The sequence below is a fragment of the Vanessa tameamea genome, chromosome Z (genome assembly GCF_037043105.1).
Source record: "Vanessa tameamea isolate UH-Manoa-2023 chromosome Z, ilVanTame1 primary haplotype, whole genome shotgun sequence".
Lineage (NCBI taxonomy): Eukaryota > Metazoa > Arthropoda > Insecta > Lepidoptera > Nymphalidae > Vanessa > Vanessa tameamea.
Window position 1 is genome coordinate 8,312,931 of NC_087341.1, and position 13,413 is coordinate 8,326,343.

The window sequence follows — 13,413 nt, forward strand, 5'->3', positions numbered from 1 at the left end:
AACTGTATGATCGGTCAAATGGTGTCGCCGTCTAAGAGCCTTAAACAGATATAAGTACCAAGATCTATTTGAAACCCAAAACAGAATATTACGTCATTTTGGACTAATATATTTAAAAAAGATTCTACTCATTAGCTTTTGATGCTAGGTAAATAAAAAATCTTAAATTGTGTCTATGAGTGACATTTTCTTTATTTTTTATATTCCAGGAAATAGCCAAGTTTAGAGATACAATATTTCCAAACTAAAAGCTAATATAATAACTAAATAACAACCTAATAAAGCAATTAATTATTACAAAATCGATAAAATATAAAATTATCAAAAATAGTATAATTTATTAAACTTAATTTTAATATAAGCTCCAACGGAAGTTTTAAAATATGATATACAATATTTAAATCACTTCATACCTAATCACAAAATAATAAAAACTCTTTAAAAATAATTAAATATATGACTAGTGTTTTTTTATTTTTATTTGGTTAAACCAAAATATACCCTAATACAAGTGTGGCCAGGCCATCAAATAAACTAGGCAAATACATGCATAAGATATAAATATCATAGGTATCATATGTAAGGAAATAGGATAGTACTACTAGAAGTTACTACTGAATTATGTGCGATTGCAAACATACATATATAATGAAAGTATGTGAAATCGCATAATTGGTTATTTATTCATCTTGAGCCTCATAGGGCCAAAGAGTAGCCTCTACTTCAAGATCATCTGTATCAGCAGGGCTGACTTCTCCAGGACTTTCTTCTTCAGGGCTTTCTTCTTCGGGACTCTCTGTAAGACTCTCTGGTTCTCCATCAAGGTTTGTTGGTGGAGAGTCATCAATAGTAGTAGTGGTTGTTGTGGTAGTAGTAGGAATTTCTTCTACTTCATCAACATCATGAGACTCCTCCGATTCCTCTGGATCATCATTGCCTGTGACAATGAAAACTACAAAACTTGTTAGTATTTGTGTTACAAGTATTATTATATTATGTTATGCAATTAACACCCTTTTAAATTCAATATAGAGATTATATTTATTAAAAAACCATTATACAGAAATAAAACTTAAATATAAATAAAATAGAAATGAAGATACTGGTGAAAAATTGAAATTAAACATGTTATGTACAAACATGTTAAAGACCAAAATTTAAGATGATATATTTTTGGGCAACTTTATAATAGGAATAGCTCATAATCGCTCATCTCAATTTCTGATTCAGAATATCAATTAATAATATAGACCTACCATCATCATCAGTTTCAGCCTCTTCCATAGGCTCTGGATTTGGTTTTTCTATAGGTGTATGTTTCATGTACTTCTTGGCTACTGAGTTAAGCTGTCAAAATAAAAAAAAAATCTTAACAATAGTATAACCAGTAAGACAGGGATGGGTTGCTACGGGGAATATCTCCAAGAAAACCCAATATCTTTTTATTTGCCTGACCCTGGGATTGATCCCAGGACATTGGGATTTGCAGCCTTTAAACTAAAAACTTTCAAGGCCAATATTTAATTAATTTAGTTTTTTTTATTATGCAGGCTAAGATAAACTTTTTTATAAAATTTACACTTACAAATGGAGACAAAGGGTTGAATATTTTTTATGGAAATATAATGTAATACCAACAGATGACAATTCTACTTAGACTTTTGATTCTTAACTGGTGTAGGTGAGGGGATGACATGTATTGGAAATAAATATAATGGTCATTACAACAATGAAACAAAACAATGTTCAAAAAACAATACCACTTTATATATATATATATCTTGGACAATCAAATTCAATCAAAAAGATATTGATTTCTATTTTCTACTAAATCAGTACTTTTCAATATTTGAATCAAAAAGCTTTACGAAGGCAGTCATGGTAAAAGAAATTAGCATAGGCATTATTAAAAAAGTTCAATAATTTTAGTATGTCATTTACATCAGACAACAAAATTTTGGCTCACCAGAAAGAAAATATAAATATATAATTTAAAAAAATCCAGATTTTTTTTAAGTCAAAAAGCTATCAGATCTCTTGTAGAGCCAAGTTTCTAATTCTACACACCCTAACTCTACAAGGCCTAAACTTCACAAACTTCGTCAAAAAATGGACGAAATAGCTAGATTCATCCATGTGAATCGAGCAATTTAACACCCAATCTAGCATTAAACACCCATGTGTTTAATAAAAAATTTCAATACTGTCCATTACTTTTCTGTTTTACAATAGTTCTTGTAGTAATAAAATGGCCAAGCTAATTGCCCTTGGGCACACATGAATTTGGGGCCACTTTGCTAGATATTTACTAAAATTAAATATCTACCAACATATTTAATAAAATAACAATGTTTTTAATTTTAAAAAATTGTCTAATTTGTAGAGATAATTTGCTTATAGCCAGGCATTATGTTTAATTAAGTCTTAGGAATCTGATTCGTGGTACAACCAAATATTATTAATAGTCAACATGTAAGAGAAATTGTTGGTTCTACAGGCTCCCTGGGCGGTGCTCCGTGTGCCCTTATGGTAAAGACGGTAATGTAGGCCTTGTAGATTTAGGGCATGTAAAGTTAGAAGCTTGGCATTATTAGAGATCTGATAACTTTTAGTGTGAGTTATATGGTCACCTCTTGGCTACATTTTACATGAAAAAGTCTCATATAAACTTCCATCCCCTAATTTAAAGGTTTGGGGGATAAAGTTACAAGTTTTATAATTTTTTTTGTTTGTGTACAAATTCTATTCTTAAATACCAAATTTCAGGACATTCTAGGATATTAATAAATACCCTAAGAATTTTGATGATCAACAGTGAGTCAGTGATGCAATTAGGGTTTTTTTAATTATCAATAAAATCTAAAGTATAATCAAACTATACAATTTAATCTTTTTATATTTAAAAAAGTTCGCTATTGACAATATATCCCGAAAATTTTGTTTACCAGGTATAATCCAAACCAAAGTTATAAGGATTCAAATAAATCACAAAACACTTCAAGAAAAGGTAGGTAGTGCCCTTGCGCTTCCCTTGGTGCGTCTTGGCAGATATAAAAGATAAGAAAGTTAAGTTATATCTTATTTAAAAAATAATAACGAAATTAACAGTTGTTTTGAGTTTTTAATACCTATAATAATAAGCCATTCAAAATGACCATCAATAAAATCAATAATAATGTTGTCTAAATACATCTTCTTTGTCTAAATCGTTAAAAGTATCCATATATTGGAGAAAAAATACTACATTTCTTAATGTATGTATTCTATTTATTTCTAATAAAATTTGCAAATATTTTTCATTTGTGTAGCCCTATCTTTAAAATAATATTGTTGCATTTTAGAAATTACTGGTTTTCTTTTTAATTATAGTTATTGTAAAAAAAAAAATATCTTATATAAGTTAATAAAATATAATATTATGTTTGTTAATATTTCCTTCATTCATATTATTTAGTGAAGGTACCGCCCGGCTAAATGCGGCCTTTGTCAAAAAAAGAGATTACGAATAAGCCCAGAATTCAGAATAATAAATTTATTTATTATAGCTCATAATATTTTTTATTTAAAATAGAGGGATTGTCTGAAACCATGGTCATACTTTAATAATTGTTGACCTTCTAATTCAAATGATTTATTATTAGGAGGTTTACGTGCCGTAGCTCAAATTTTAGTTAGTTTCATTTATTGTTCCTCTAAACATGTATTATTTTAGTACCTTAAGTTAATTAAATATAAAGCTGTGAGACGTACCCAACGTTGATTTGCTTGCTCCATTCTTGTTAATTCAGCATCTTCGTCATAGGGTCTATCAGAGTTAAACCAATCAGGGCAGATCATGTGAGGGTATATTATTGGAAAAGGAATATTCATTTTAACAAAGTTATCGCTATCAGCAACAACTAAATAAGTTTAGAGGACGCAAAAATTTTATGTCCAACGTATCTACAGGCCCTATTTAAGCCCCAGACGAAAGTATTGATTATTTTGAATTCTGGGCTTATTCGTAATGTCTTCTTTTTTTTTAATATGGCAAAGGCCGCATTTAGCCGGGTGGTACACAAAATAATATGAATGAGGAAAATATTAACAAATATAATATTATATTTTATAAAATGATAAGATATGTGATTTTTTATAATAACTATAATTAAAAAGAAAATCAGTAATTTCTAAAATGCAACAATATTATTTTAAAGATAGCGCTACACATGAATGAAAAAGATTTACAAGTTTTATTAGACAGTTTTTGCTTTCTTCTGGTAAAAAGTAGCGACAATAAAAGAATATATGGACGCAAGTATTTTGGTGACCATGCCGTCGAACATGAAAGTTGAAATTTGAAATGATTACTACATATAACATGGATGGAAGATAGTTGTAATAAGTTTGGACAGCATAGTTCCAAACAATTATAATTATAAAATAAGTTTAAACAAAGTGTACGTTATTTAACTATTAAAGTAATTTCATTGAACTAAGCTGTATAACTTATTTTTAAGGTCCGTTTATAGCAACCAACTTATTTAGCAAGAGTCTTGTCGTGTATTTTTTTGTTTAAGCCTATTTTGAATTATGTAATTTCAGATAAAACTATTACTTAAAGTAAATAATAACCAGTAATTGTTTAAAGTAAATTTATTTTATTCTTAATTCATATTTCAAGTTATAGGAATTAATTTTTACGAGTTAAATATCTTGTCTATGTAAAAGAACCTCATTCTTTTCCCATATACTGGCAATGTTTGCAATATATCTAAACTTATTTTATGAAAGAAAACACGGATGATATGGGATAATAATAATTTTTTCGCGGTATCCCCATCATTATACTTATACTTTAATAGCTAGCGCTTGTTCGGACATACCTTTAGCATATAATTTTCTATATTTTGTATCTTACTTTCAAGCTGTGGTAAGTTTCATTTTTGTCCAAAATTTAAGTTAAATGTATTTGTTTTGATCATTAACTTTAAATATTGTTGAAACATTGAAAATTATCGTTACAAGGCACGTGTAATATAAGACAGCATAACACGATTTACACGTTTGCAATCTTCATTATGATCTTAGAGTGTTTAAATTAAACTATAATTTACTTCGTGTGTATTAAAATCATCAATTAGCTGTAATTGATATTCTTTAAGGTATAAAACATAACTACCTAACGGCATTTAAGAATCTCGTTGCGCTTGTCGACATTTTAATGGAGATTCATAGTTCATAGTAAATACACGTTAATATTAAATATTGATATTTAAAGTTTGAATTACACAATATCATCTCATAAATTGATCGTATTAACTTGCTTGACGCTATATAGATTGTCTAATGGTATAACAGGAATACAATATATCGACCATTTTTCTAGTTTTCTAGGTATATTGACATATGTAATTAATGCTTTATAGACACAATATTAAATTGAATAATATCATTTATTTTAAAGATTAATGTCATATTTTCAATGAATATAATAGCATATCTTATAACTTAATATTAATTTTTTTTTATGAATGCTAGGATTTTGTTTTTACATAAATAATAAATTATTTACATAACAAACAAAAATGTTTAAATATCTTCTGTTTATATCTTATAGCAATATTATAAAAACTGCTGTAATAGTGCAAACAGTAAAAGTGTCATTGACATAGCATGGTATTAGTGTTAAAATTATTTCTTGTTTTAAGTTAATTTCTCTATCATTTTATTTATTTTTAGAAAATTAAACAGTCGAAACAACATAACTAGAACTAAAATATATTAAATAGAGCATATACACTACATAGTTACATCAAAAATAAATACGACTAAACAAAGTTAAGAATATAATAAAGTAAAGTTACTCCTATATCAGATCATGTCGAACAATGGGAACCGTAAAAGAGTAGCACCCCCCTCTGGACGTCCATATAAAGTTCGAAAACCACGTAAACACCAATCTGAAGATGAAGATAGTAATGATTCTTCAACATCAGATCAAGCACAAGAACTACAAAGAGAACCTTCACCATTACCAGATGAACCAACTGAAAAGTTACCAGAAGTAAGAAAGATATATATATTTTTTGTATTATAATTCATTTTGTGAAACATTGGGTGTATGAAACAATTTTAAATATTTAATTTCAGGAGCTTTTAAAGACGTTTTATAAAAATCCAGGAATCCTCATGATAGCTGGACTAGTTTCGTGGGATTTAGTTGCAAAGAGAGACAACAACCCATCAAAAAAGACTCATCCTAATTTATATACATTCCATAAATTTACAGATCGCAAGGTTAGAAATTTTTAGTAAATTATTTATATCAACCGTAAAAACATACATTAATATATCTTTTTAAAATATTACAGTACAGACTAATAGTTAGTGGATGCAGTGCTGGTCATTCAATTCTGGTGTCTGATGAGGGAGAAGCATATACTTTTGGTAAGAATGGTCTACTAAAGCTCAATGTATTAATTGTCTTATCATAATACTAATGCATGTATCATGTGTAGAATTGCAGTTTAATAGATAATATGAAATTTCAGGGCGTAATACGTGTGGCCAACTTGGATTTGGTGATACAACAACTAGAAATGTTCCAGAGGCAGTGCCCACTCTCAAAGGCTTCAATATAATTCAGGCTGCAGCTGGCAGAAACCACAGCTTGTTTGTGACAGGTATACATGCCATTAGTACAATAAAATGTAACTTTGAAGTGTATCAGTTATACACGCACGAAAAAGGTATTTTGTAATGTGCAGAATATTCTCTTAGATACGGGCACGGTATATGCTTGCGGAGACAACAAGAGCGGCCAGTGTGGTCTAGGGAACACCACACCTCAGATACTCAAACCCACCCGTATCAGATACACGTAAGTTAAGCTTAACATAATCCAATATACTTCACTACCAGATGTAACTAATTTAAATTCTAATGTAAGTAAACAATTGATACAAAAAATTTGTTTCATACTTGTAAAGTTAATGGTCAGAATTTGCTGGTGCGCTGAGGAATGGAGTGTTAAGATCTGCAATTCATACTGCACACTTACATATGTATATTCCTAAATATATCAATATTCCTCATTTATCAGTATAATTTAGTAAAATGATGATTAATAAATATTACTGTTCACATTATGTTATAAATATCATTGTTTATATTTGATTTTCCAGGAATCAAATATTTATTTTCTTAGTTCCATATTTTTAGTTATGATATTGAAGCTTGTTAATAGCTAAAATGGGTAGGAAAAGATACTGAACTGTTTTAGTTGCCTATTTAGATTCTCTCCTTAACATTTCTTGTATTTTTACACACTTTTTGGTGTTTTCACACAAGTAGTGTTAAATTTATATTCACACTTGCCAACAGCAATTTTATTGCATGTGTTAATATTGATAATGATGACATACTTCATGTCAACTGTATAATCACTATAATTATTTTTTTAAATTTCGGCATCTGTAATTTTAGAGGGGCTCCTGTTGTCAAGGTTGGTTGTGGAGCTGAATTCTCCATGATATTGGATTGCAATGGAGCTTTGCATTCCTTTGGTCTTCCAGAGTATGGGCAATTAGGTACTATTATCATTGTTCATTGCTTAATTTTTTATCTGTTGCTATTTTTTATTTTTGAGTTACTTAGCATTTGAGAAAAATTATAAGACAAATTATTTTGTTTGATTTTACTTTTAATAATTTACTCATCTATTTAATAAAACGTTGATAAATTTTGTAAACATTTAGGATACCAAAGCAATTTTTTAATATTATGGTACAGGTCACAACACCGACGGAAAGTATTTTTTGACGTCCACAAAGCTCTCGTATCATTTCGAAACTGTACCGAAACATATTGCATTCTTTTTCGAAAAGTCTAAAGACGGTCACGTGACGCCGATCAAAGATGTCGTCATTGTAGACTTCTCCTGTGGAAACAACCACACGGTAAGTGTTCAAATTTCAAAGAAATGTGTAATAAAAACTTAGAATTAGGCATGAAACGGATATCCGGTAACTATCCGGTATCCGGCCTATCCGGCCGCCATAATACTATCAGGCCGAATACCGGATAGCTACAATTTGAATACCGGATAGACATCCGGCTGAATAAAAAAAACTGGATAACAGAAACATATTTTTGAGTAATTCTTTAGTTAGTCTTAGTATCACTGAACTTAAATATAACTAGTTTTAGTTGTAAATTTTTAATCACACAATATCAAATTAATGTAATACAAAGAAAATGAATGAATTAGTACCCATACTGCGCTAAGGGCAAATTATAATGAATAAATACTAATTTCTCTGCATTGAGAGGTAGCAGACGGTTGCGTTTCTCTTCATAAATAAGGCCAGCTTCAGAAAAAAATATTTCGCTATACATCCTGCTGCAAGGTGCAGAAAGGTAGATTTTGGCACACTTTGTTAAATTTGGGTATTGTTTGGCATTAGCTGCCCACAAAGAATAAGGGTCGCAATTGCGATCGGCTAAGTTTGACCGGATATCCGGCGGCCTGATACCCGGCTATGCGGCCACATGGATGGCCGAATATCCGGTATCCGGTATCCGGCCAAACTGCGATCCGTTTCATCTCTACTTAGAATCTTGCCATAATTTTATGCCAAAACACTACATTATGTTATGCGTAAGTTACATTTTTTCTAATAGGAAAAGGAAAGGAGTGTCTTTTGTCATATTACATAACAATTTTAATGACTTGTTAACTAACATCATGACCTAGATATGTACATAAAAGCACTCTTGTTGCTTTCAAAACGGGACGACGCGTAGTTGCATAAATAATTTTGATAACTTATAGGTGGCAATAGACTCATCGAAGCGGGCGTTCAGTTGGGGCTTCGGTGGCTTCGGTCGTCTTGGTCACGCAGAGCAGAAGGACGAGAGCGTGCCTCGTCTCATCAAGTACTTTGACTCGCACGCGCGTGGGGTACGCTCCGTGCACTGCGGAGCTACATACAGCCTTGCTGTCAACGAACTAGGTTTATAGTTTACCGTAATAATTAGATTATTGCTTCGTTGCAGCCGTACGTAGCATTACTCTGTCGGGCCTCGGGCATCTCATTATTTAGTGTTTGCATTATCTACTTCCTTAAGTATGTAATTGAATCTTTGTCATTTTAGGTGCACTTTTCATGTTTGGACAAACTAAACGCACCGGCGAAGCCAACATGTATCCTAAGCCTGTGCAAGACCTTACAGGTATTTAACAATTTTAAATTGTGAGGGATTTTTTAAATTATATTAACTATATCTATCAAGTGACTCATTAACATTATGAAATTTGCATAGGCTGGAACATACGCAGTGTGGGAACAAGTAATACATCGATTGTAATAGCTGCCGATGACTCCTTGATTGCTTGGGGTGTTTCGCCTACTTACGGGGAGTTGGTATGTAGTTTGAGAATTCTATTTTTATTTCTTCCGATGATAAATATAAATTAAAAAATATATTTTTGTTATTACTCTTGTTAATTCACATAATCAAGATAGTTTGCAATACTGTTCTTTTCAAAAATTGATTTAATGTAATAGGAGAGTAAAAAAGAAAATATACCAGTTCCTGTCAACACTAAACTTTCGAAAAAATCACAGCACATACCCAATTTAGTAGTAGATTTTTTTTTCAATAAACTTGTTCAGTAATATTATATCCCTTTGTTGCGGATGTTGCTTAATTATAATTTTCTATATATATTTTTATTCTATTTAATGTGCATTATTAGTGGCACTATTTAGATTTTAAAATATCGCATTGTTTATGCAGGGCACTGGTGACATAAACAAATCGACAGCTAGACCTAAGGAAGTCAGTCGAATGGATGGATTGAACATTACCCAAGTTGCTATGGGTTATTCCCATACTCTGCTACTGTGTGACAGTTCAACAGAGGAAGTGAAGTTGAAACTGGCCTCTATGCCCACTTTCGACCCCTAGGTAACTAACGCCCCAAGCCTAATCACTAGGGCTCTACTTGTACTTTCCAAACTAGAAGAAATAAAAACCAAGATATAAGTAAAAAGATATAAATAAGAACCAAGATCTTATTTCGGTTACTCACAGATGCTGTACCTGTTGCATTCATTTTTATTAAGCAAATATTTCATAAAAAAAAATACCTTATGGTGGATCGTACGAAAAGTACACACTTTGAATTTAATTGAAGTCATTCATTAGATAGTAAAAATATATGAACATTTCACTTAATTATTTCGACAATATAAAACTCCAATAAGTGAAAGATTTAGAAAATGTTTGTATAATTTCTATAATAGTTTTTAAGTAAATATACAAATAAATCTCATTTGCATAATTCAAGACTGTTATTTAAGTATTACATTAAATCGGGTAGAGAACTAGTGATGTCTGGTAACAGTTTTATTATCTACATACTAATGTTAAGCTACACTATAATTGGAAATTTAAAATTTACTAACTTATAAAATAATACTATATTTTCAGTATTGTATCACAAAATACTGTCTCAATTTCAAGTTAGATTGTTGTTTCTTTTTGCTGTTTGGAATTTACCTTAATTTTTTTTATTAAAATTAAGTAATTACCAGTATTCAATCTCTTTTATCCAGCTCACGTTTTGTAATTGTATAGTAATAGTATATTTTATAGAACTACATAATACAAGTTATATAAAGAAACTCTTACCTCATCACGAGCAGGCCTTGTTATTTGTTTTAAACTGTTACCGTAGTTGTCTCGACATGTTATCAATTCCAAATACCTCTACAAACTCATTCACTGCCTCACTATATTCTCAATTTAAATAGCACACGTGACCTCTATACATGACATGTGCAAATTATGTTTAAGTTTACCTTAGATATATTTTTTTATAACAATTGCTTTAATTGATCTATCCAGATTATACTAATTTTAGTTAATATAAGTTTTTTAGACTATGATTTGTAAAGCCGGGGACAATATCATAAAGACAAACTTTCAGTTGAATGATGTAACTATTGTGCTATGAAAATTCTTGTTTCATATTATTTGTATTAATAAAATAATTTTTAAAACTGTCGATAAAGTCTGATTTCTGAACTACTTTAAATTCTATAATTCCTGATATGTAAAGCAAATGTTTACAATATAGTTGCTTATTATATATACGTTACTTATACACATTGATATTAGGCCCATGAAGATTAATAACAGTATGGTTCATACCATGTACCAATCTGAGTTGTAATGGTTGGGTCTGGCTGGTGCGCTCAATAAGATTCATCGAATTATCATAGGTTAATATTATACAGAACACTTTACTTTATATTAAATATAGTAAATTTAATTCTGTAATGCGATAAAATATATAACATTGATAAGATAATTTTAAAGCAAGTACTTAAAGTTGTTTAACATTTCTATTTTCCAATGTCCCCGGCTAGCAAGGTCCACCTCTATTTGATATCTTAGTATACGACATTAGTAATAGTACTGTACACTTTACAATCTTGTGTATCTACTTATAGACATTTTCTACAAGTTTATGGTGAGATTTCTCAATTAAATTTAAGGGTTTTTATCAGTGTACTTAGTCATAATGTTATTTAAAATGTGTTTAAGAATTAGTATTATTGTATATCAAGTAATCTGCGCTAGTGTGTAGTTACTAATCATTCCGAAACAAGTTACTCTTTTTTTTAATAATGTTCGATAGGTTTTTGTGTAATGTTAAAATAGATCGAAGGATTAATGTTTAAACAATCATAAGTTTCAGTGGTATAAACTTAAAAATAGTTGACTGCACAAATTGTAGTATGCACAATGTCACTACTATGCGACAGTGCTGCATGTTGTCATACTTTGATGTTTGATAATTATTTGGTCAAGGAGTAAGTTTAGAAATTAATTTGCTGAGTCTGCCTGTAAGACACAACAGAAAAGTAATAAAATTATGTATAAACCAATTCATATATTTTAACATAGTTATCATTATTTTTCTGTGTCAGTGTCTATGTTTTAATTAGATTTAAATGCCTAATGTTACAAAAGTTTTAAGTATCAATAGTAAAATTATAAAACTATATTTGTTTATGCAGGCAGAACAATTACACTCAAACAGTTCGTAAAATAATAAAACTTATTGTTAGCTTTACACAATGTTAAAAACTGCAGATTTTACTTGATACATTGTTTCTTTATATCGTAAGTTTAAATCAAACAATGTTGTTAACCACTCTCGAAAACTTTTAATTTGATATAATTAATTCTTGCCAACGACACATTATACCGATTAGATACTTTTAAATAAATAAATGTTTTAATTAAAATTGTCTTTTTATTTTAATTAAATTATTGCTGCTCCACATTAGGATACAGACTGACTGATTTATAAATACTAAAATATTCTTATTTAAAACTGTTAAATCTATACTAATATTAAAAATGCGTAACTTGACATTGGTAAAAAATAACTCTTAATTTGTGTAAATTATTTATGCTTGTATATATCTCATGCACGTACATGAAATAAACAGCATATACAGATGAATATGCGACTTTAACATTCTCCGCAACTCTTTTAAAACTGATATTTATGTAGTAAGGAAACATCCTATGGCTAATTAAAGTGTTGAAATTTAAAATGTCTTGGTCGTCAGGTTCCAAGATATGACCAAAACTGAAAAACGGTTTATTCGTTTGTAGGCCGAAGCTTAACGTCGAAAAAAATGCAGCATCAGTCGCCTTTTTTTGAATTACTTACCGATATATCACAATAAATCTACCACTAACAAATATATCTTTACTGCGAATGACCTTACTTAAACAATTATTACAAATCTTCAGAAATATATAATTATTATATATTTCTGAAGATATATTATGACCCTATGGTTGAATATTCTATGTGATGCACTGGGACGTCACTAGAAAAATAAAAAATCGAAGTTGGAACGAGAAATTGTATTTAAGATTGTTTTATCATTTTGATGGAATTATAATAATAGATGGTTACTATACCGAAGAATGGCTAGCAGAAACATGCTAAAACAGTTCAAATTTTCAAGTCACGCAGTTGGCTTTGGACGATCTCTGTCTGATGGAATTTAAACAATGAGAAATATATTTTTTCGAATAGAATCCCGAATAACTTATTTATGTACATATAATATATATCTATTATGCAATTTTTTTTAGATAGATAGATTTATATAGATAGATTTATCATTAGATATTTTGAATTATAAAATAAGACACGATAGGTATATAATAAAAAACAATCATATTTTTACACTTTATTTTTAATATGGATAATACACTGTAAGTAATATTAGTATTCTCAACAATAAACATAACTGTTGACAAATACTTACTGTATACATATTCAAATTCTTGTGAAGTTTATTGATTTAAGTAGTATATCACCGAGTGACTAAT

The 13,413-nt window shown here is 29.6% G+C and overlaps 2 protein-coding genes across 2 annotated transcripts; one reads left to right on the top strand and one right to left on the bottom strand.

The window, feature by feature from the left end:
* Window positions 1-167: 167 nt before the first annotated feature.
* On the bottom strand, window positions 168-4,013 carry LOC135194647 (anaphase-promoting complex subunit 15-like). The gene is made up of 3 exons (XM_064220340.1): window positions 3,751-4,013; window positions 1,257-1,347; window positions 168-952 (listed from the first exon to the last, which is right to left on the bottom strand). The coding sequence occupies exons 1-3, from the start codon at window positions 3,868-3,870 to the stop codon at window positions 681-683; spliced, it is 483 nt and encodes a 160-aa protein (XP_064076410.1). The 5' UTR covers window positions 3,871-4,013; the 3' UTR covers window positions 168-680.
* A 738-nt stretch (window positions 4,014-4,751) lies between these two features.
* LOC113404083 (protein RCC2 homolog) lies at window positions 4,752-12,305 on the top strand. The gene is made up of 13 exons (XM_064220322.1): window positions 4,752-4,912; window positions 5,858-6,046; window positions 6,133-6,279; window positions 6,354-6,429; window positions 6,534-6,665; window positions 6,763-6,862; window positions 7,468-7,571; window positions 7,774-7,940; window positions 8,816-8,996; window positions 9,139-9,216; window positions 9,307-9,407; window positions 9,784-9,954; window positions 10,081-12,305. Exons 2-12 carry the CDS (start codon window positions 5,861-5,863, stop codon window positions 9,952-9,954), a joined length of 1,443 nt encoding a protein of 480 aa, XP_064076392.1. The 5' UTR covers window positions 4,752-4,912; window positions 5,858-5,860; the 3' UTR covers window positions 10,081-12,305.
* The last annotated feature ends 1,108 nt before the right edge of the window (window positions 12,306-13,413 follow it).

Coding starts and splice junctions, on each gene's coding strand:
- LOC135194647 (XM_064220340.1), bottom strand. CDS start 3,870: ATGAATATTCCTTTTCCAATAATATACCCTCACATGATCTGCCCTGAT. Junction 1,348..3,750: donor AGCAAGCAAATCAACGTTGG/GTACGTCTCACA, acceptor TTATTTTGACAG/CTTAACTCAGTAGCCAAGAA. Junction 953..1,256: donor GGCTGAAACTGATGATGATG/GTAGGTCTATAT, acceptor CAAGTTTTGTAG/TTTTCATTGTCACAGGCAAT.
- LOC113404083 (XM_064220322.1), top strand. CDS start 5,861: ATGTCGAACAATGGGAACCGTAAAAGAGTAGCACCCCCCTCTGGACGT. Junction 6,047..6,132: donor CAACTGAAAAGTTACCAGAA/GTAAGAAAGATA, acceptor ATTTAATTTCAG/GAGCTTTTAAAGACGTTTTA. Junction 6,430..6,533: donor GGGAGAAGCATATACTTTTG/GTAAGAATGGTC, acceptor ATGAAATTTCAG/GGCGTAATACGTGTGGCCAA.